At 41.2% G+C, this 24925-nt stretch overlaps 1 protein-coding gene across 1 annotated transcript in view; it reads left to right on the top strand.

Moving 5' to 3' along the window:
- Positions 1-24925, top strand: part of OSBPL3 (oxysterol binding protein-like 3) — a 191184-nt gene that overhangs the window by 136288 nt on the left and 29971 nt on the right. The window contains exons 12-16 of the mRNA XM_011938557.1: positions 2299-2406; positions 8892-9026; positions 10530-10623; positions 16596-16846; positions 20442-20579. Of these exons, the coding sequence (XP_011793947.1) occupies positions 2299-2406; positions 8892-9026; positions 10530-10623; positions 16596-16846; positions 20442-20579 (726 nt within the window). The remainder of the gene's footprint in view (positions 1-2298; positions 2407-8891; positions 9027-10529; positions 10624-16595; positions 16847-20441; positions 20580-24925) is intronic.

Genomic DNA, 24925 nt, shown 5'->3' with positions numbered 1-24925 from the left:
CTAGAAAATGTTGATTCATATTTTCTATTCATCGTATTGCTAAGAAAAGTGATGCTCTTGATATAATGTTAGTGATAAATCCTTTGCCAGTAGCACGTATAGTTGTTGTAGAATATGTAAGGAATATTCACTCATGGACCATTCCAAATATGCTATCTTCAAAAGAAATTAAAAATAACATTGGCTTGCTCCATATATAAAAAGAATCTTAATGTTGTCTTAAGGTCACAGATAGAATCACCCCCTTTTTGTTGTAGCAGACAGCCATACACTGGGTGCCATTTTGGTTTGAGAGAAGCAGAAGCAAAGTGTTTTTGGTTTTTTTCCCTGAGTTTCTTATTGTTCCCATTAAGCTAGCTTTTAGTGTGTTTACAAAAGGTACCTCTGATGGGCTTCCAAGGCCCCTCACCCGTGATCTTCCTCTCCCTGCTTCCTCCCACAGAAGCCTGGCCTCATCTTGTCAACCTGCCTGTCTGGCCACTGAGACCTATTTGGCTGTGGTATCCTAGGCCAAGGCTGTTCTCACCTTCACTAAGGAATTCATTCTCACCCATATTCATGATTTTGGAAACTTCGGATAAAACTGAATGATCCTTTCTTTCCTTTTTGGCTTGGATTCACAATTGGGTTTAAGACTTGCTTTTTGAAAATACAACTTTTAGAACCATATAAGAGCTATCAGAATGGGTATGTCGGTGCTGTACGTACAGTGTTGCTATGTTTTCTTCTTCTGCCTGTGGCTTACAAAGGAAAGAAAAACTAATAAAATAGCATAATTTTCAGGCTGTACTAAGATTCTAGCCTCCGTACCACTGACATATTGGCCAGAATAAAGTGAGTGCTCCAGAGAGATTGTTACATGTGGTTGTGTGAGCTTAGCTCTTGTACAGTGCTTCTTAAGTGGTCCTCAAGGATTTTCAGATAACCCATATGTTCTGCGGGGACTGAAAAACAAAGCCAGCATCCCTGTTGGAGATCCAGGTAGAGGATTAGGCAGTGCCACATCCTTCTGTGCTTTCAGCAGGTCAGTCCTGCAGGCCCTGGTGGATGGAAAAGGCTCAGAGCTTCTTAGAAAAGAGTCAGGAACACAGACACAGGCTGAATCTGCATGCATGCGCCCATGGAGCTGATCCTGTGAGTGTCTGGGAAGACAGTCAGGAGAACTTACCCCCTTCCACAGACAGACCATTGGAGAACAGTTGGTCATGAAGTGCACAGGAGTATCAGCGTGAAAGAAACAGCTTCCTTTACCTTTCAGTCACTTTCCTCCTAGTTGAGAGGTTGCAATAAGGAATGGGCCCTGCCCAGGGAAATACAAAGGAGGCCTGGGGTAGTCTCAGATGTGCTTTTCATCTCACATTTACCCATTCCCAGAGCCATGGTCCTTAAGCCCTTATGCAGGTAAGTGAGGTTTACTTATTTCTTTTTTGAAATAAATTGCCTTAGTCCTGAAGAATGAATAGAACAATCAATACTCATATTGAAAAAGAATAAAAATCTTTCACAAAGCCCTACTTTTCCCAGCACACAGCACACTTTCTTTCTTTTTTTTTTTTTTGAGACAGGGTCTCACTCTGTCACCCAGGCCACGATCTCAGCTCACTGTAACGTCTGTCAGCCTCCCAGGTTCAAGCAATTCTCTCACCTCAGCCTCCCCAGTAGCTGGGACTACAGGCATGCGCCACCACGCCCAGCTAATTTTTGTATGTTTTGGTAAAGATGGGGTTTCACCATGTTGGCCAGGCTGTTCGCAACCTCCTGACCTCAAGTAATCTGCCTGCCTCCACCTCCCAAAGTGCTGGGATTACAAGTGTGAGCCACCATGCCCGGCCTCCAACACACTTTCTAATATCTGATTCAATGGGTATGATAATTAAGTAACATTGAAATACATCCATCATAAGGGGTGGGGACAGCTTATTCTTCAAAGCTGATAGAAGCCTGGATTCCTTAGGAAGGAATTTGATCAAAGAGACTCCAGACCACCGGTCTTAACAGAAGCTGACAGTGTCTGTGACTTCCCTCTCTGTCACGCTTACCAACCCTCCTTCCATGTCTGGAGTGAGAAAAGAGAAGGAGCATCATTTCCAGAACCTCCAGTTTGTCATCTCCCAGGCATCTCAGAACCAGTATCCTCTTGGAGAGCATTCAAGGAAAAAGTCCAGAAAGTGTGCTCTCAGACCATGTCACTGAGAGTTTCGTCAAGCTCTTAGAGATTGTTCCTGCAGGGCCCACTGCTGTGCTTTTCTGAAACATCCTCATTTATTAACAGAGCCCCACTATTTTAACATGTTCCAGGCTCTAGCACAAAACACAGATCTTAAAGAACGCTTACGCAGAATCCATGCCGAGTCTCTGCTCCTCGACTCCCCCGCTGTTGCCAAGTCGGGTGACAATCTGGCAGAGGTGGGTAGGTTTCTCGTCTGGTAATGTCTCCTCAGCTGCCACCCGCTCCTGTGATACCATCTGTCCAGTTGCACGGCCTCCCTGCTTCCCCTCGTGGGTGCTGTTCACCTCTCTGCCCTCCTCTTCTGGGTGCTGGCCGCAGCTGGCTTATGGACTGGGGTCTCGGGCTCAAACGCTTTCTTGAGCGTATGCTGCTAATTGCATTTTTAAACTGCTCCCTACCCCTGAACTCTTCTTTCTTTTGTATTTCTTCACCCTGTTTCGCTCCTAAATGTCACCCCTTTCACTAAGTGATACTGGAGTGGGAAGTATAGAGAGAGAAACATTTTCTCTTGTTACTACTGAAGAAACCTACGTTACTCTGACCTGCAGTATCTTGGTTCCCTGCCAGCCTCCTCCCCCTTTAGCCCTTTCTCTGTGGCTGTTCCCTTCTCCCTTTTCTGTGATTTTATTTTTCTTTTATAGAATGTGGCTGTACACTCTGAGGGAGAAAAAATACTTCATTACAATTAAAGTGTCTCTTGGACAGTTAAAAGTATGTTAAAAAGTTCTTTCCTCAAGACTAGGGATGTTTATCCAAAATAGTCTTTGCATGTTTAAAATGAGAAATTTCAGAAAAGTACAAGTAGGTTACTCAAAAAATAAGTAGGAAAGAGTAATGAAAATAAAAACTGTTTTTAAGCTATTTTTATATTATATGCCTGCTTCAGATATGCTAAATTTTTATTAAGAAATGAATTAGACTGAGTACACTTAAAATAAAAAATATAAGGCAGGTAATAGACAAGAGGTGTATGTTTATATAAGTTTTTAAAAGAAGTTTGTAATGTTTAATCGTAATCCTTCATCCTTCTTTTCCTGTCCTCAAAAAAAAAAAAAAAACCAACCCCTCACACACCTTCACTCCTTGGGAAGCCATTGTGCTGGGTGGTGAGGCGAGTTGAGGCTGAAGTCAGTCGGTACATGGACTGTAGGGCCCCGGGCACCCAACCCATTTGGAGACCTATGGTGCCATGTGTGAACAGGCCCATCCGCTCTCATGAGCCTCACCCTCTGTCTGACAGAAGCTCATGGCTCTACTACTTCTGAGGCACATGCTAGTGGTTAAGTATGACGTTCCTTTATAGAAACGCTACCCCCAAGAGGTCACTTTTCAGATATTTTAGACCAGACCTAAACTGTCACCGGCAGCATTGAGCACCTAAACATTACTTACGGCACCTTGACTTTGGGCCTGGGCAGGCCCTCTTTTGAATCTGCATATTTTCTAAAAGCAGGACCCAGTCATGGCCAGGATCAGCCATTACTGACCAGCTGCCACTTACTATGGTATTCTCTGGAGTTTGTGCATGTTTTCAGACAGTTATTTGCCTTTTTAATAGTATTATCACAATTTACTTATTTAACAGGTAATTAAATACATAACCTTCATTTATTCTTTTGTGAATTTATGCTTGGCATGTCTACTTGGAACTATTTGTGTTTTGGAAAGGAAACCAAAATCACAAGCCTTTTAAAATATATGTTTTTAAACTATATATTTAAAACGCATATTTTAAAACTGATCTTAAAAGTAACATACCTGAAAGCTGAAATGCTGTACACTGTCCTTGAGAGGTAACAATAACATTCTTCAAACGTACACCTTCCAAAACAGCCTTCTTGAGTCTACATGCAGTTGTCATCTGTATCTATTTCCTCTTTCAGAAATTTTCTGTTTCCCTTATTTTTATCCTTTTTATCATGGAGTGACTCAGACTAACTTTCCCAGCAAAGGTAAAGTTATTGTTGCCTTCAGGACATAAGTAGGAAAGTAAGTGAAAATGGCCTCCCAGACTGAAAACTTGACTCCAGTTCACTTTTTTTCAGTAACTCTGTTATCTCTGATACTCTATGGGAAATGACAGTCTCCAACAGTGGGGTCAGCCCAAGGTGCTCTCTTTTTGGAACTCTCACTTTCTTTGCTCACTTTGTTACCTTTTCTTTAGCCTCATATATTACCCATCTTTGGTGTTGGGCCTGGCTAATTGAATTCTAAAATGCCCATGTTTTTAAAAATCAAATTACTCCACAACCTACAAATTTCTCCTGTTTTATATTCCTGAATGTGAAGATTTAATATTATCAAGTTATCAGTTCTCAGATTATTTTAGATTCCAAATGAAAGGGCAAGTGACTTTGGGAGGTAACACTATACTATATCCAATGTCCATTTAAGAGACTAAAAAAGGCCAAAACTTTTAAAGAAAAGTCTGGAAGAGAAGGGAACTTAATTCTTTTAATTGTCTGTTTGCTATATCAGTGTGCCCTTGAATGCATTACTTCACAGAATCCTAACCATGACTCTCTGAGTTGGATAGTGGTTGTTTCATTTGAGAAACAACAGAACTAAAGCTCAGAGAGGTTAAATAACTTCCTCCAGACACACAGCTTGTAAGAGGCAGAGCTGGGATTTAAATTCACATCTAATGAGGCCAAAGCAATTCTTTTCTCAATAGTATACACTGCTATGTAATGAAGAACAGTATGCCAAGCCAGAAAATAAAATACTCATTGAAGCTCCAGCAGTTAAAATAAGGTGATGATGGGTAAGAATGGGATGGAGTAACTCTCTTAGGCATAAACATTATTTTGTATATAAAAGAAATACAGATTATGGTTCGAAAAGGCATCAAAAACCAATGGCAAAGAGATGGATTATTCAATAAATTAGGTTGGCACAGCTCAAAGAAGTCTATTACATTATTATTCTTAATTACCATTATTTTGGAGTTGCCCAGCCTGACCTTGAACTCTTGGACTCGAGCAATCCTCCTGCCTTGGCCTCCCAAGTAGCTGGGATTATAGGCACTCACCACTCACCATGCCCTGCTCAAAGCAATTTAAAAAGAAGTTTAAATCTTCATTGCATGCTAAAATGAATCAAAAGCAAATTCAAGTTAAATATAAAAATTCAAACTGAAAAATATTAATGTAAATATCAAACTGCTAGAATAGGGAAGATTTTCTAAATTGGGGTACAATAGAAAAAAATTTCAAAAAGAATGTTGATTAGATCTGACTCTCTTTTAGGAAAAAGTAATGTGTGTCAAAAAAATAAGACAAATAATAGACTGGGAAAAATATTTTCAGTGAAATTGACAGACTGAGATAATGCTAAATCAGTGATAGTGTTTTTCATATGTAACCAATGAAGAAATAATACCAAGTAACTTAAAACTTTAATAAGTAAATGGAAAAAGGCCATAATTCTCTGTCTCTCTCTGTCTCTCTCTCTCTCACACACACACACACACACACACACACACACAGAGGGAGGGAGGGAGGGAGAGAAAGGGAGGTAGGTATGGGTTTTCTTTTTCTTTTTCTTTTTTTTTTTTTTTACTTATTTTGCAATATTTGTAAATTCACAGGGAAGTACGAAGAAATGCAGAGGGAGGTCCCATGAACCCTTCATCCAGCCTCTCCCTACATTAATATCTCTACAAGCTTGTTTTTTAAAAAGGAGTAATTATTCAGCTTAATGAAAATTAAAACAGATTAGCTCAAAAGTTTTCTAAATTATGGTATGCAGTGCCCTTAATACAGAAAAAACAGAGGTTTCCTTACTTGTTGATGTGATAAGGTAATATATATTTTGCCTTAAAGGTTATTAATAATTCTACTTCCAAAAGTTGATTCTAAGAAATAACACAATACAAGCAAAGATATATTTACAAACATGCTAAACCATTTTCGCAAATCTGTAAACATCCCTAATTTTATTACTCTGTGACACAAATATATAATAAAATATTTATCAATTAAAGTTCATTGTCTCAAAGAATTTTGAATGGTTTGGGAAAATGTTCACAATATAATGGTTAGTGAATGAAGCGGACATTGAATTCTAAAATGCCCGCCTTTTTAAAAATCAAATTACTCCACAACCTACACATTTCTCCTGTTTTATATTCCTGAATGTGAAGATTTAATATTATCAAGTTATCAGTTCTCAGATTACTTTAGATTCCAAATGAAAAGGCATTTGGAATGCCCTTTCAGATAGACTGTCTATCCCAGTTTTTCAAAATAAAATTTGTACACAAATATTTTAATATGAAAATACCAGCAAGTTAATAGGGGCCGCATCCACTCTCACATTCATACAATGGTACTTGAAGTGATACTTATTTGCATTTTTCAATTTTCTGTTTTGAATACATATTTTTGTTTTCAGAATGCATTTTAATTTTGAAAAAAACTATCTTGCAATGTTTGGGCGAACTTTATAAAATTACATATGTAGAGATATGAAAATAGCATGATTATTTCACAAGGAAAATGTGTCAAAATGCTGTAGTGGTTGTTACAGTGTGAACTGTGAATGTTCCTTTCCCTCCCTTCTCTCTGTTTATTTAACTTAGGGGTGTTCAATCTTTTGGCTTCTCTAGGCCACATTGGAAGAAGAAGAATTGTCGTGGGCTACACATAAGATACACTAACACTAACGATAGCTGATGAGCCAGGAAAAAAAAAATCACAAAAAAATCTCGTAATGTTTTAACAAAGTTTACAAATTTCTGTTGGGCCACATTCAAAGCCGTCCTGGGCCATATGTGGCCACCGGGCTGTGGGTTGGACATCCTTGATTTAACTTTTTGTAATGTAAGCAATAGATAAGCAACCAGTCATGCATTACATATGTGAAAGGAAATTATTGAATTGAACTGACTGGGTTAATATTTTAACAAATGAGATCCTGAGTTGTTTAAGACACCATGCTGGAGACTTGGAGCTGCAGCAGTGCTGATGAGTTTTTAGCACATATAAGAAAACACCAGAAAGGGCTAGGGGCTAGGAGTACTATTTTCAGTGTTGGTCAGCCAGGAAATCCTTCAGACCCATCAGTCTAGGAGGAGGAAGATGCAGAGAGAGCAGGAGTGACTAGTAATAAATTAATGAGTAGAACAAGTAAATAAATCATGAGCATCTTTTGTGACAGGAGCACACAGAAGACACAGGAGAATTCTGTTGTTTGAGTGAGTGACAGAAGCTGTTCGTTATGATGTTTTCAAACTCAGTAGCTTTATGCCTGGCTCTTTTGAGGAGAGAGACCTTTTCCTTGAAGTTAACAGCTGTGATACAGATTCTAAAGTGATCTCTTTGTTAGGATAGAGAAGAGGCTAGGTTTTCAGAAGGCTACATGGGTATTAAAATGGGTAGGATCATTAATACTTTGGGCAGGTGCCTTATTTAGGTAAGGGATATATATTTCAACAGTTTGTAGATACATATTTACAAACGGAAGCAACCAGTTTGCAAAGGGACCACTTACCTTTTATTACAAAAATCTGCTATGGCCCTCCTGTTGTAGCATCCCCTCCCTATGAGACTGGGGTGTGTCCTGAATTCAGACAATTTCTGGGCAAGATATAATCTGCCTTTTCCCCAAATTATTCTGGATGATATGGAAGCAACTCCTTTGTTATCCCAATAAAAAATGTGAGTGGTTTTACTACTACCTGTCTACTCTGATTGAAAGAAATCAAACCATCCTGTCCTGAATCTGTTCTTTTTCCTCAAGTGCCACCTCCGTGAAGCCCTCCCCAAACAAAATCTCCCTAATCAGAATCAATCTCTCCACTCTGCTAGCACTTTGTCTATTCCACAGGCCTGGTCTGATATGTGTTGGATGCATTCTCTCACCACTCATTCAGTCCACAAACATTGTCTGGTTCATTGTTATATCCTGCCATGGCCAGCTCAGGACTTTAGTCCTCTCCAGAGGGAAAGTCCAGACCCAGCGGAGTGGAGAATAGAGGGTCATGCGAGATGAGAAAACAATGATATTCTGTTGTGTTATTTGTACAGAGGCTTATAAAGAGGACTGGGGACTTCCTTTCCGTGCAGAGTCATTGTGGGTGGAAAGAGACAGACAAAGAGAACTTATGGCATTCATCCATGAATAATAAATTATCTGCCACCAGGGTGCTTCTGTACCAAAACACACTGTGTATTTGTCAAGGGACACCTCAAAAGCAAAAGCAGCATATTGTTCCTTCAGAGAGCATAGGGGCAGAAGAAAGCAATGTTGCTCTGAAGCAGCCATGCAAGGACATGCATTCAGTGCAATGCAGAGGAGATTTTAGTATAAAAAGAAACATCCAGCAGTGGTAGCGAATAAGAGGATATGATTCAGAGAGCCTTGGAATTTTTCCCTTTTTAAATGGAACAAAGAGTGACCTGGACAGTTGTTGTTTGCCTTGTGATTTGTTGCATGTGTGTGAGAAGTGATAGTGCCTGTAAGTGAGGTGCCCATATTGGGGGAGAACTTTGTGTTTTGCATGAGGCTCACTTCTCAGTGTTGGAGCTGATCTCTGCTTTGAGTTGCTTATTTGCATGATGGGCCTGTGACCTTGTGTATTGTGCAACTAAATCACTTATTTTCTTTCTCTTGACAATGTTTCTAAATGTATACATTTTTGGTTTTGTTCTTCAAATAGGAAAACTCCCGAGATGAAAACCGAGCTCTAGTTCATCAGCTTTCTAATGAAAGTAGACTCTCCATCACTGACTCCCTTTCCGAGTTTTTTGATGCTCAGGAAGTTCTGTTATCTCCAAGCTCTTCAGAAAATGAGGTTTGAGCAATGTTTACAGTTAGGTGCCTCAAAAATCTCTCTTGTTGCTTTGCTGGTTAATCTGTTCAGTAAATAGTCCATAATCAGAAACACTAAACTCAGTGGCCCTTTTTAGTCATTGTATTCTGAGAGTTCTATCATAACTCATACCCAAAAATGATACTATATGTGAGAAGAAAAAGTAAAAGTAGAGAGCATTGGATATTTTCTCATTTCTGTAACTTGATGTGTTAAATTTGTTATACTTTTTTTTTTAAAACGGAGCCTTGCTCTGTTGCCCAGGCTGAAGTGCAGTGACGCAATCTCAGCTTACTGCAACCTCAGCCTCCCGGGTTCAAGTGATTCTCCAGCCTCAGCCTGCCAGATAGCTGGGACTACAGGCATGTACCACCGCGTCTGGCTAATTTTTGTATTTTTAGTAGAGACTGGGGTTTGACCATGTTGGCCAGGCTGGTCTCAAACTCATACTCCTAACCTCAGGTGATCCGCCTGCCTCAGCCTCCCAAAGTGCTGAGATTACAGGTGTGAGCCACTGTGCCTGGCCTCTTTTTTTTTTTTCTTGGAGGCACAGTCTCACTCTGTTAGCCAGGCTGGAGTGCAGTGGTGTGATCTCTGCTCACTGCAACCTCTGCCTCCCAGGTTCAAGCAATTCTCGCACTTCAGCCGCCCAAGTAGCTGGGGATACAGGCGTGCACCCCATGCCCAGCCAATTTTTGTATTTTTAGTAGAGACGGGCTTCCTCATATTGTCCAGGCTGGCCTCGAACTCCTAGCCTTAAGTGATCCACCCGCCTCAGCCTCTCAAAGTGCTATATTTCTTTTCAAGTACAGGTTAATAGTCTTGACTTCTACCTATTTAATAATGTAATATGTCTACTGCGGAGAAGGAAATTAGCATCCTGTATGTTTCTTAATCATGAAATTTAACCTACATTGATTTATAATATATAATAATTACATTTTTTCATAATGTGGTTATTGTAATATTGGTTTATAACATTATTTGTTTTAAATTGATGCATAACAATTATACTTTCCTGAATAGCAGTCATTATAGTATTATAGTTAATATTGCTTTGTGTCAGTGTGTACTAGTAATATTACCCCTTAAATATAGACATAGTCATCTTGTTTAGGTATTAATTCCCATAGAAGATACTTTTTACACAAATAGCTCAAAGACAAATTGTAACTCCTTCTACTCAAACACTAATAAATTCTAAAAATGCAGTCAGAATTAATAAGAATCTTTATAATAACAGTCTTGAACTTGCTTGCTGTTTTTGTTGTGAGAACTAATTCAGAATGTATAAGAATTTTAAGATCAGGTATTTGTTGTGAACACCTCCTTGGCAGATTGGTATATGGACCTTTATGAAAACAGTACCCAAGAGTATTTATAGTGTGGGACTCAACATGTTTGATCATTTGGAGTAAGGGTTTTATGAAAATCTGGCTCTTGTTTATTCTAACTCTAATGAATGTTATTTCTTCTTTCCCATAGATTTCTGAGGATGACTCATACGTCAGTGACATAAGTGATAATCTTTCCTTAGATAATCTCAGTAATGATTTAGATAATGAGAGACAGACCTTGGGTAAGATTTACATTATTTAATCTCTGAAAAGTTTGGATTTTCATAGAATACTAATGCGTTGTATAGTTAACTCTTGAACAATATGGGGGTTCGGGGTATATGCTGATACCCCACACAGATGAAAATCCGTGTATAACTTTTGACTCCCCAAAGATTTAACTACTAACACTCAATTAACACATATTTTGTGTGTTATGTGTATTTGAGACTGTACTCTTACAATAAAGTAAGCTAGAGGAAAAAATGTTGTTTAGAAAGTCATTAGGAACAGAAAAGATATTTACAATTCATTAAGGGGATCATCATAAAGGTCATCATCCTGGTCATCTTCATGTTGAATAGGCTGAGGAGGAAGAAGAAGAGAAGGGGTTCGTCTTGCTGTCTCAGGGGTAGGAGAGGCAGAAGAACACCTGTATACAAGTGGACTGGTGCAGTTCAAATCTGTGTGGTTCAAGGGTGAACGGTGTAGAGGACCTGCTACAAGCAAAGAGCTCTAGCAAGTACTGTGTAAGAAAACTAAGACATGGACCCCACCCCCTAGGATTTTATAATCTAGGAGAGGAGACAGCACCCACATGTGAAAGATGTATTAATTCAAATAAATTTATCTGCTTGTACAAATTTTTATTTTTATAAAGTGAGTGTATGCCAATTATATGAATATAAAAAACGTAACGGATACTTTTTTTTTTGAGACGGAGTCTCCCTCTGTCGCCCAGTCTGGAGAGTACAATGGCGTGATCTTGATTCACTGCAACCTCTGCCTCCCGGGTTAAAGCGATTCTCCTGCCTCAGCCTCCGGAGTAACTGGAGGATACAGGCACGCACCACCATACCCAGCTAATTTTTGTATTTTTTGGTGGAGATGAGGTTTTACCATGTTACCCAGGCTGGTCTCGAACTCCTGACCTCAAGTGATCTACCTGCCTCAGCCTCCCAGACTGCTGGGATTACAGGCATGAGCCACCGTGCCTGGCCCAGATATCCCTTTTGCAGTCTAATGTTGTCTCTGTGGACATATTAGAATATGGTTTTTTGCCCTTAGATATCAGGGGGGTTTTATAATTTAGGAATGTGATAGGACTTATATAATAAAAGATATGATCCGAGTTGTCATTTAGCTTCAGATTCTTCAAAACAACACATTTGAAAGTAACAAATGGCCACCTCTTGGACGGACCCCTCAGGGTATCCTAAGATGACTCTTTATTACTGCTTGATCCCAAGAAGGGAAATGATCGGCAGGAAAGATATTTCATAATGCTAGTTTAAACTGTGGAATATCTGGAGTGTCTGGCTAGCCCCCCAAACAGCTCTGATTTAGGACTTGAGTAAGCAGACTGGCCTGTTTAGGAAGGTGCCCTTAAAAAGAATCTGTCCACCTGGACAGTTCCCTGCATGGGTCCTTGTAGCATCAAACACCTACCAGTGTTGGTACTCAGTTTGCCTTGGAATCTCTAGGTTTGTCTGCATTATGCATTGGATACTCGAAGCACCACCTATTTTCATATCTACACAGAGGAGAGGGACCATGCCAGGCACCTTTTTGATATTTCAGTGTTCTTCAGTTCAATGTATATGTGTGAACTGATGAATTGTTATCGGAATGCCTAAGAGCCACCTTTTGGGGGACCACAGTTTAGGGGAAGAAAGCAGGTAGTTTTACTATGCTTTGGAAGAGTATCCTTTCAGTATCACACCTGCTAGAAGTGAGATGCTCATCATGGTTGGTATTTTGTTTGAAATGTTTCTTGGGAGATGAACCCCTTAGTGGAAAAGTCTAAAAACCAGTGGGTTGGAAGAAGAAGGTCAAAAACACTGGAGCAAGTTCGTGTGCTACTTATTTTTCTAGAAAAACAAGGAGGCAAGTTGAAAGAGAAATGAAGAAACATCACTCCCTTGGCAAACAGCACGCACACTAAAGTGGTGCTCCCACCGTAGATGAGGAGGATTGACGAATGTGGAAGTCCTCCATTTCTTTGAGTCTTACAGAGAGGGAGCCATAGGGAGTACAGAGTTAATGGAGTGTTCAGAGGTCAAAGATAAAGAGAGGGCATGGTTCAGAACCTAAGACCACAGCTATGCTGTGTTGACACCAGCCAGGAAAAGCTTAGAGGTTAGAGCTGGTTCTATCGTACTCTACAGCCATGTTGCTAAAATGCTAACTAACACTGCCTTTTTGTGTGTGTGAAGACGGATTCTCACTCTGTCACCCAGGCTGGAGTGCAGTGGTGCGATCTCGGTTTACTGCAACCTCTGTCTCCCGAGTTCAAGCAATTCTCGTGCCTCAGCGTACCAAGTAGCTAGGATTACAGGCACACACCATCATGCCCAGTTAATTTTTTTGTATTTTAATAGAAATAGGGTTTCACCATGTTGGCCAGGCTGGTCTTGGACTCCTGGCCTCAAGTAATCCACCCGCCTCAGCCTCTGAAATTGCTGGGATTATAGGCGTGAGCCACCATGCCTGGCCTACATTGCCTTTCTTGAACAAGCACTGGGCAAAACCCAGCTTTCTTCTTTGTCAGTGTTTGAATACTAGAAATGTATGTCCCCCAGTTCTTTACAGACATTCCCAGGGTTTGCGGGAGATTATATTTCTAAGCATCAATACTCTACTGAAAAGATTGGATACAGAAATAACCTTTACATTTCATGTCATGTCATCATTTTGCCTATGTTAGGACCAAGGTCTTGATACACTATTGTTGTTTCAGTTTATAGTAAACATGAGATTTTTAGACTATTTCCTATAAATTTCTTTCCCACAATGTTGCTGGGCACATATTAGGATCTGTCTCTATGCTGGGTACTTTGGGGAAGTTAAGTGGTTAAGAATGTGGATTAAGGGACCAGACTTCCCTGGTTAGCCCCAGCTCTGCCACTCAGTGGTTGTGTGTTCTGGGACCAGATACTTACTTCCTCTATGCCTTATTTTCTTCATCTGTGAAATGGGGATAATAATACTGTTTACCACAAGTGGTAGTTACAAAGGATAAGTGGGAATAATGCACGTAAAATGCTTAGAAGACTGCCTGTCACAGAATAAAATGCCAGATATGTGTTAGCTGTTAGTAGTATTGGTGGTTATGATGGCGGTGGAATAGTACTCTTTCAAAATTTAGATTGGTGTAATCAAAGAAAATTTTTTGAGACTACATGAAAAACTGTTTTCAAAAATGACTGTAGGCAAGGCACAGTGGCTCACACCTATAATGCCAACACTTTGGGAGGCTGAGGCAAGGAGGATTGCTTTAGGCCAGGAGTTTGAGACCAGCCTACGCAACATAGCAAGATCCTGTCTCTAAATAAAGATACAAAAACTAGCCAGGAGTGATGTAGCATGTCTGTAGCCTAAGCTACTCAGGAGACTGAGGTGGCACGATTGTTTAGGCCCAGGAGGTCAAGGTTACAGTGAGCTATGATCACACCACTGCACTTCGGCCTGAGTGAGCCTGTTGAGAAGGACCCTATCTCAATAATTAATTAATTGATTTTAAAACTGCCATTTGCAGCTACTTACCTATGTTGTATTTACCTGTATTAAGCAACTAAAACAGGCTGGGCATGGTGGCTCACGCCTCTAATCCCAGGACTTTGGAGGCTGAGGTGGGTGGATCACTTGAGCTCAGGAGTTTGAGATCAGCCTTGGCAACATAGTAAAATCTCATCTCTACAAAAATACAAAAAATTAGCCAGGCATGTTGGCATGCGTCTGTGGTCCCAGCTACTTGGGAGGCTGGGGCAGGAAGATTGCTTGAGCTGGTGAGGCAGAGGTTGCAGTGAGTTGAGATTATGCCACTGTACTCCAGCCTGGGCAACAGACCAAAACCCTGTCTCAAAAAAAATTTAATTTAATTTTAAAAAAGCAAAACAAATTCAAAAGTTAATTGGATGATTAGATTAACATGAGACTCACAGTGTGGCCCTGTTTTCGTGTGTTTCTGTTCATCAGAGCAGCTCCCTTATTCAGTGATTGGCTTTATAATAAGTAAATGTTAAATATGTATGTTTAATAAAATATATATAAATAAACATACTTTATTGATATATAAGTAAAAAACAAAATGCAAGAGATTTCATTTGAAAACAGGTACAATGGAGGATAGGAATTTCAATGCATGAAACGAAGGAAAAGATTGATAGATTGACATACCTAAAATGGGTGTCATTCATCAAAATACTCCATGGAGCAAATTTAAAGGTAAATGCCAAGTGGGGATTAAATTGTAAAACAAATATAAAAACAAAAGAGTATGGTCTTAATACGTAAATAGGAAGGCAGGCAATTCAGCAAAGCAAAAGTGCTCATGAAAGCCCTCCAAACCACACAGGAAATCTTTTAAATGTAGGCTAAAACAAGGAGGTTACACCGTCCACCTGACAATCTGACAGAAATTAAAATGAAAATGACAAGCCTCAAGAGTCCTCAGGAGATGGATGCTCACATCTGCTGCTGAAAAATGGGGAAGTTGGGGCAGCCTTTTTGAAAAGCAGTCTGATTATATGAATCAAAAGTCTTAACATTCAGAGTTACTGACATAGTAATCCCCCTTCTTTGTGTCCTAAGAAAATAATCAAAGATACAGGCAAAAACTATTTTTACCGTCATTAAAAATGATGTTAAAAGAAAACTCTTAGGTTCCGGGGTACATGTGCAGGTTTGTTATGCAGGTAAACTGCGTATCACGGTGGTTTACTCTATAGATTATTTCACCACCAAGGTCATAAGCATAGCACCCAAATAGATAGGTTTTTGATCCTCACCCTCTATCCACCCTCCACCCACCCTCCATATTCCAACAGGCCCTGGTGTCTATGGTTTCCTTCTTTATTCATGTGAACCAACGTTTAACACCCCTTAACAAGTGAGAACATGCATTTGGTTTTCTCTTCCTGTGTTAGTTTGCTTAGGATAACGGCCTCCAGCTCCGTCTATGTTGCTGCAAAGAATATGATCCCATTCTTTTTTATGGCTGCACAATATTCCATGGTGTATATGTACCACATTTTCTTTACCTAATCTGCTGTTGATGGACATTGAAACTGATTCCATGTCTTTGCTGTTGGGAATAGTGCTGTGATGAACATACACGTGCGTGTGTCTTTATGGTAGAACAATATATGTTCCTTTGGGTATATAGTCAGTAATGGGATTGCTGAGTTGAATGGCAGTTCTGTTTTAAGTTCTTTGAGAAATCGCCAAACTGCTTTCCACAATGACTGAGCTAACTTACATTCCCACCAGTAGCGTATAAGTGTTCCCTTTTCTCTGCAACCTCACCAGCATGTTATTTTTTGACTTTTTAATAATTGCCATTCTGACCGATATGAGATGATATCTCATTGTGGTTTTGATTTGCATTTCCCTAATGATTAGTGATATTGAGCAAAAACTGATGTTTTAGAAAAATTTTAAATAATATGGAAAAATACTCTGTTAGCTGAACGAGCAGAATATAAAATATGCTTACAGTATGAACAACACAGATGGAGAAAACATGAAATGAAGATACTCCAGTATATAAATGGCTGCTATTTTGGGATGGTGGAGCAATGAAATGACCATTATTTCCTTTATTATTTTCCTGTAATAAACACAATTGTTTTACCAGAATTTAAAGTGATTTTTTAAAAACTTTACAAGTTTTTATAAACAGTAAGCAGCTATAGGCATAGAAATCCAATTTCCAGTTTTATTCTAAGTGTGTATGAGCTACGAGGAACTAGATTTTGAGGAGCGATTCAAGGTCTTCCCTGTGAATAAAGTCGATGGGTTTTAGTGTGTGTCAGTTTGGGTATTTAATTGCTCAGAATTCTTTTGCTGATTTTCTGACTTCCAGTCATACTCTGGACAACTGAGTTTAATAGTAACATTGAGTACTTGCTAGGTAAAGTTTTATTCATGGATTAAAAATAATAGAATAAAATGAAAAGCTTCATAGAGACAACCAGGCCTCTTTCCCTTTCAGGGCCTGTCCTTGAAAGTGGTGGGGAAGCAAAGTCCCAGAGAAGAACGTGCCTGCCGGCACCCTGCCCGAGCAGCAGTAACATCAGCCTGTGGAACATCCTGAGGAACAACATCGGGAAGGACCTGTCCAAGGTGGCCATGCCGGTAGAACTGAACGAGCCCCTGAACACACTGCAGAGGCTCTGCGAGGAGCTGGAGTACAGCGAGCTCCTGGACAAGGCCGCGCAGATTCCCAGCCCCCTGGAAAGAATGGTGAGGAGTCAGCCTTCCCTTGTCACTGTCCAGCCTCAATCCCCGAGCCACGAGGCCATTCACGGGGCCCATCAGAGAGACAGCCCCTGTTCCCTCCGGTTTCATTGATTGTTCTGTAGACAGGTTCATTACTCAGAGCTGTCTGGCTTCCTCTGCCTGGCTGTTTCCAGTCACCTTGTCAGGATTTGGAGGCAGGGTTGGGGTGCTTCTCTGTGGCACTCGGTGCCTGGGGTAGTTCTGTTCTGTGGGGGTGTGCTTCCTCTTCCTCCAGAAGCCTTCTAGCTGATTGTTCCAGTGTGCCCGGCTGGAAAACATGTCTTTAGGGCTGTCTGCATGTTTATTTTTACTTCCCTGGGTGGACAGAATTTAATTTCTCGAGCTGTTTTTCTCATCCAGGGTAAGTTTCCCCTGAGAATGTTTGTGTTTATTTCTGGAATTGTCCCATCGGCTCCTAGGTTTTTGGAAAATAAAGTTCACTAGAGGAGGTTTTCACATCAGAAATACTTTTTTTCTCTCTCCCTCTTATTTTATAGAGTACTTTAAAAAAAACTCTTAGAAAAGCCCACCTTCTCTTCTCTACTCGGCATCAGCTCCAGTCACAGCATGCTGGCTTTTAAAAGGGCTTCCAAGTATTTCTCATCTTTCCCCCATCTCATGGGTAGGGAGATTGGAAATGGAGTACTCAAAGGGCAAGACTCGGGCAAATCAGCCCTCTATGACTGTGACTGACTTTGTTCTTGAACGTGGGTGTCTGTACCTCTTTTTGCTTCTTCATATTCAGTGCCCTTAGAGCGGTAAGGTCATTGTCTCTGTGGGATGCTGGGACATCAGTGTCCCTGAAATGCAGAGTCTCTCTCCTGGGCATTTGCCAGTTGGCTACATTGGAATTGGAGTGGCCCCTCGTCTTCACAGACCTAGCCCTGCCGACACCCCCCATTGATAGAGGATGCTATTCTTTTCTACATTCTAAGCATTCTGCAGTTTTAGCGCTTAGTAAAACATTATTACTTCTATGGTTTGAAGATTGAGGGGAAATCTTACCTGCTGTCTGAGAGGGATATCCCATCGTCATTCTGCCCAGTCTCCAGGGCCTCCCCTATCAAAGAGACTTTCTTTTTTTGAGTCAGGGTGTTTGTCACCCAGGCTGGATTACAGTGGTGCAGTCCTACCTCATTGCAACCTCGAACTCCTAGGCCCAAGCAACCCTCCTGCCCTGGCGCCCAAAGTGCCGGGATTACAGGCATGAGTCACTGTACCTGGCCCAAAAGACTTTCTTTCTTGTTACTGATAATCAGGGTAGGAGACAAAAACAAGCTGTCTTTTTTAAACTCTTCTTGGTTACTTGTCCCCAGATAATTTTTGCTGAATAAAAGGAGGGCAAAACTTCTAGAAATAGCTTCTAAGGCAAGTGTTAAAAGTCAGCATTTGTGGACAGCTCTTTAAAGGAAATGATTGGCTTTGAGGGCAAAAGTTTCTTAAAGATGTTTCATCCTATGGCAATTTAGAGACCCTTAGGATATTCAGATGATTGATTGGTGTAATAGCCCTTGAGCAGAGGTTTGAGGAGAGGCTTCTCATCCCCAGCATAACCAGTAAGCAGGAGTCTTATCGCATGCGTTTTGTTTACTAACCTGCAGGTCTGCTTATGCCCCTGCCTGGACTCTCCCTCATGCTGCCAACCCATAGGGAGAGTGCTTCCTTCCGCCTCCCCTTCAGTCTCTCTTCCCCACAGCATCATGCATGGCACTAGGTTCTTTCATCGGTTGTGTTCTATTTTACGTGGTGAAGGTGACTAAGGGTTGATTAAGCATTCCATACACGGTGTGGCTGTACTGTTTCACAGGTTACCAATGTGGAGAAGTAGGGAGAGGAACACACACCCAGGTTTCAAGAACACAGACAGTCACAAGTAGGACTGGCTTGAGTGTAGTTGATTTTTTCTTCTTTTTTTTTTTTGAGACAGAGTCTCTCTCTGTCACCAGGCTGGAGTGCAGTGGCACAATCTCGGCTCACTGCAGCCTCTACCTCCCAGATTCAAGTAATTCTCCTACCTAAGCCTCCTGAGTAGCTGGGATTACAGGTGCGTGCCACCACATCCGGCTTATTTTTGTATCTTTAGTAGTGATGGGTTTCACCATATTGGTTAGGCTGATCTCGAACTCCTGACCTCATGATCCACCCGCCTTGGCCTCCCAAAGTGCTGGGATTATAGATGTGAGCGACCGTTCCTGGCCTTTCTTTTTTTTTTTTTTTTTTTTGAGACAGGGTCTTGCTCTGTCACCCAGGCTGGAGTGAGGGAGTGAGTGCAGTGGTGCAATCATGGCTCACTGTAGCCTCGACCTCCTGGGCTCAATCAATCCTCCCACTTCTGCCTCCCAAGTAGCTGGGACCACAAGCATGTGCCACCACACCCAGCTGCATCTGTTGTATTTTTTCTGTAAAGAAGAGGTTTCGCCATGTTGTCCAGGCTGGTCTTGAGCTCCTGGACTCAAGTGGATCTGCCTGCCTTGGTCTCCCAAAGTGCTGGGATTATAGGCATGAGCCACTGCACCAAGCCAAATATAGCTGATTTTTATAAGCCATCCAGCTGCTCTAGAGAATTCTATAGCATGAGGTGGTGAGGTGGCCCCTATTATAGGCAACACCAAAAATTTAGCAGAAGGTTATAAAGGAAGGTTGTGTGACTGGTGAGCATTTATGAAAGGCACTCAGCTCTTCTTCAGTATAAGAAACTGCATGAAATGTGCTGGGAAGAAGAAATCTTGAGATTGTTACTACCCGACATTAGAAAGGAAAATTTGCCATCACTGCTTAGGCTTAACTGTTTTCACACACATGGAAAAAAAGACAAAGAAGGTAATGTCCCTCCCTGGTGCCCTGACGGGGAACTGCTGAAGATGCCAAGACCTCACAGTGAGGGCCACCCAGAGAGTTTGTTCACTTCGTGTTCACATAAAGTTTTTCTTCCTTCCTCTCTTTATTTTAATTTTTTTTTTTTTTTAATGTTTCACTTTTCCTCCCAAAAAAGCAGAACTTTAAAGTCACTATATCCTGTGGCTTGTTTCCCAGGCTTAGGAAATGACTCAGATTTTCTTTGGTCAAAATGAATGCTTTGGTTTCTATAATATCACATTTTGAATGGTTACATTTATGATGCTGATTCCTAAGTTTTGGAGGGATGTTTTCACACTCCTTTTTTAACACTCTTTCCCCACTCCACCCCTAAAGCCTTAGCACCTTATCAAGATCCTCAGATACTGTCAGGCTTAAAAGTACCGGCCTCAGCTTAACAGTTTCCGGAAACAGTGTAGTCCAGTTTAGAAATGTCATCGTCCTGAGAGCATCTCCCAACTCTTCGGCATCAGGATAAACGGACAGCTTGAAAACTTTGGATTAATTCGTTTGGGGGCCCAAATAAACGTTATCTAAACCTACAATTTTAAACCTATGTTGGTTCGGTTGTTTTTAAACAACCAAAGACAAATCTTTGGCTTTCTGAAAGAAAATCACAGAGGTTTTATTTTGTTAAGTTCTTTGTGAACAATAAAGCTCTTGGTGACACAGAAGTGACAGCGTTCTTTTCTCTTGTCCTTAGGTGTATGTGGCAGCCTTTGCCATATCAGCGTATGCATCTAGCTACTACCGGGCTGGGAGCAAGCCATTTAATCCGGTTCTTGGAGAAACATATGAATGTATTCGGGAGGACAAGGGCTTCCAGTTTTTTTCAGAACAGGTATATACACCCTTTTTTGCTTGTTGGGAGGGGTTGCTTATGTCTCCCGTTCAATGTGCTTCTGAAATATTTATTTCCCACCTTTCACTGGCTTCAAAGCAGCCGAGATAATTACAGTACTTTTCAACATAAAAGGAGGGATCCATTTCCCTTCCACTGAAGCCAAGCCACCACCCAGGGGCATAAAGGTACCACCAGTAATTCTGCACACTTGCTTGGCTACATGCATTGCCGGTGTCCTTTCTCTTTAAAATCGTTAGCACAAGGAATTTTGAAAGGATGAACGTTGGCCCAACCTTCAATGTAGAGGTTTAACATTGCTCCTTAACACACTGACATCGTTATTCCAGAGCATGAATGCCCCCAGCAGAATGGGTAGCGCCAGATAAATGTGTTATTCTCAATTTTGATTTGAGAGGAATCATTCATTGATGTATTTATTCATTCATATCAATAAATTATTTCTAGAACGTATACCATGTGCCTGCCACTGTTCCAGGTGCTAGGATATCGCAGTGGGGTAGGGGTGAGGGATCCGGACAGGAGTCCCTGCCCTCATGTGATGGATGCACAACCTTGTACTCATGCAGCCTAAGGTTCCATCACACTCTTGCCATAGAAGTAGCATAGAGTAATACTCAGACATCAGACAGCCTAGGATCCATCCTATCTCATTTCTACCTCTTACTAGCATTATAACCCAGGGCAAGTTACATAGCTTCTCTGTGCTTTAGTTTGTTCTCGAGAGTGGAGATGATGACAGTTGTATGTACCTCACATGGTTTTGTGACGATTCAGCAAGACACTGTCTGCAAAGCGCTTGGAGCAGTGTCTGGGACATGAAGATACATGTTATATGAGTGTTTGCTGTCATTATTGATGCATGCCAGCATGCATCAATAATTTGGGGTGGGAACATCTAAAATACTTGTCAATAGGGAATTATTTACCTAAAATAGAGTGTATACATATTGGAAATTTTTTAAAATCTTCTCTAAGATACGCAGGAAGAAATTTTTTTTAAATTATAACAAATTTAAAAAATAAAATATACCCTCTCCCACCTTGTTAAGGTAGCAATCAAACACGTTCACTCTCTGTATATCCCTAAATCCCTAGGAACATTAAACATCATTGTTCCTATACATTTCTCACCCCCCCAGTTCTTAGAGAACTGAGGAGAAAGGGGGGGTGGATTGCTAAAACATTCTTTTATCTTGCTGCTCTCTTTATCAATGGATTTGCACTACAGGGAGAGGAAGGGAAGCGTGGGTTGGCTGAGAGACTTATGATGATAGTGCTTATCTTAACTGTAAATGATAAGGAATGTTCTCTGGAACTTGAAGGAAAATGAATATACAGTAACCCAAAGCACACTGTCAGTAGCTTGCCAGTTAGAAGCTAAAACAAGAAATTAAACATGGACTGATACTGGGGAAGTAGGGAGCTAAATCAGTAGTTAAAGGGGATAAGATAATCTGTGTGATTCAAAATTCATCTGTGTTATTTAAATACTGAACCTGAAATAGAATGAGAATAAATGAAAATATAATTTGGTTTCCATGGTATCATATGCACTCTTGTGAAAAAATAAAGGCCAAAAATAGCCTCAAACTACAGCACACAATCAGGACAGGATGAATAGCTATAAGAAAAGAATAGTAACGTGAGCTGTGTAAAGTTGAGCTTCAGTCCTCTGAGCCCTGGTGGGACAGGGCCCAAAACAAGATCTGTTTGTGTTTCCCATGGTGGCACAGTGGGGAGAAATCAGAGCTCCTGGGCACCTGTGCACAAAGACAGAAAGAGGGTTACATAACTTAGCATTTAGTTCCATGAAATAAGCAAGAAAGAGAAGTGGTTATTGTTAGTGGTTTAGGATGTGCTGGGAGTAGGATGTACAGAGCTGCCTGCTTCCAATCTTAACTCCACAGTTTACTCCATGCGTGACCTTATGTAAGTTCCTTCAACTTTCTAAGCCTCCCTTTTTTTTTTTAATCTATAAATTAGGAATGATAATGTTTGACTAATAGGTTGTAGTAAGGCTTAAATAAAATAATACACTGATGGAAATACTCAGTAAATGGCTATTGCTCTTACATTTACTGGGAACTTCTACGATGCCTTTTTTTTTTTCTTTTTTTTTTTTTGAGATAGAGTCTCACTTTGTCACCCAGGCGGGAGTACAATGGCATGATCTCAGCTTACTGCAACCTCTGCCTCCCAGTTCAAGTGATCCTCGCACCTCAGCCTCCCAAGTAGCTGGGACTACAGGCTTGTGCCACCATGCCCAGCTAAGTTTCGTATTTTTAATAGAGATGGTGTTTCACCATATTGGCCAGGCTGGTCATAAACTGACTTCATGGGATCCGCCCACCTTGGCCTACCAAAGTGCTGGGATTACAGTCTTGAGCCACCATACCTGGCCTACGATGCCTTTTATTATAAAGTATTAAGAATAGTAAGAGTGGCCGGGCGCAGTGGCTCACCCCTGTAATCCCAGCACTTTGGGAGGCCTAGGCGGGTGGATCACGAGGTCAGGAGATCAAGTTCCATACTGGCTAACACGGTGAAACCCCGTCTCTACTAAAAATACAAAAATTTAGCTGGGCGTGGTGGCAGGCGCCTGTAGTCCCAGCTACTCAGGAGTCTGAGGCAGGAGAATAGTGCGAACCTGGGAGGCGGTGCTTGCAGTGAGCTGAGATCACGCCACTGCACTCCAGCCTGGGCGACAGAGCAAGACTCCATCTCAAAAAAAAAAAACAAACAAATAATAGTAAGAGTTTGGAAGGCTGAGGTAGGTGAATCACTTGAGGTCAGGAGTTCCAGACAAGCCTGGCTAACATGGTGAAACCCCATCTCTACTAAGAATCCAAAAAATTAGCCAGGTGTGGTGTCACATGCCTATAATCCCAGTTACTCAGGAGGCTGAGGCAGGAGAATCACTTGAACCTGGGAGGCAGAGGATGCAGTGAGCTAAGATCGCACCGCTGTACTCCAGCCTGGGCAACAGAGCAAGACTCCATTTCAAAAAAAAGGGAAAAGAATAGTAAGAGGAGTGTTGACAAGGCAGAGAGGAGCCTGAGGAATGACTTGATGAAATCAAACTAGAAGGGCATGTATCTGTAATATATACTTTCTTATGTTCAAATAAGAGATGCTATATCTCCACTTCTAGTACAAGTGGTTCGAAGGGGCCTTAATGTTGCTGGTGAGTCTCTGACAGAAGATGGCTATCAGGCAGCCAGGAGTTCTCACAGCTGGCTTCACCATGGTCATACCACCAGTCCTGATCATCATGGAGCTGCTTCATCTGTCTGGAATTTAGCCTGATGGCCACAGATAGTTGGTTATTTTAATATACCTAAGAATGGATGAGTATCTCAGGGATAAATTCACACTAAGCTTACAAGAGACTGATATATAAACTAGAATGCTACTATATGCATTTGCTGTGAAAAATAGACCTGCTATGGGGATCAGAAAGCATTGTCCAGTGTGACTAGGTATGATTTTCCCATAGGCAGATTACTTGGGAAGCCATTGAGAATCCTAAGTGAGTATACAGTGTGAAGATGCACCTATGTGATTCAGTATGCCAGGCAGCCCTCTGCCTTAGGAGTGGGAAGGGCGTAGGGTCGGAGCCTCCCTTTTCCTGGCCAGCAGGAGCCTATCAACTCAGTGCCCCTCTTTCCCTCTCCTGACCTTGTCTATTCTAATTTAACACATCTGAAGAGAGTGCCAGAGCATTTATTCTGTTTCCCACTGGTACCTGGTATGGCTCTTTCTGCCTCCAGCCCAGGAGACAGTCTACCATGATGGAGGCAGCATGACTCTGCCCTTGTCCATTATGTGTCATTGATATACTTAAGCTCTCATGGCTTAGAGGTTTGTTTTCTTGCGCCTCTCTACGGTGAGTACAGGTTTCTGGATGACTAATACAATAAACTGGGCAAGCCCCCTGAATTAATATTTTGGGTGGAATTTTTTTCTAAGGAGGATGTTGATGGAAATTATATCTCCAAGCTTAAGGACCTGGCAAGAAACAACTTGGCTTTTCTTCTGAGTTTCCTAGACAACAGTCTGATTTGGAAAGCGATGGCTGTCTCTCCTTCAAAGCCCCTCGATTTTGTTATCCTGTGGATTTGCTGGGTATGTGGATGTTCCAGGTGGTGAGCAGCCAGGCAAGTGGAAGGCATTGCTGCTTGAGAGTTCGACTCTGTTGAAACTTGCCTCTCTATTGTTTCTCGTCTAAAAGACCCAAAGCCACAATATCAAAATGACTCATGTGGTCAGAAACCAGAGAAAGCATTTCTTGTTAAAAATTTGTCTTATAACAAGTATTAGAT

Source organism: Colobus angolensis, unplaced genomic scaffold, assembly GCF_000951035.1.
Source record: "Colobus angolensis palliatus isolate OR3802 unplaced genomic scaffold, Cang.pa_1.0 Scaffold175, whole genome shotgun sequence".
Lineage (NCBI taxonomy): Eukaryota > Metazoa > Chordata > Mammalia > Primates > Cercopithecidae > Colobus > Colobus angolensis.
Note: the sequence above shows the minus strand (reverse complement) of the source record. Positions and strands in the feature narration are given on the sequence as shown.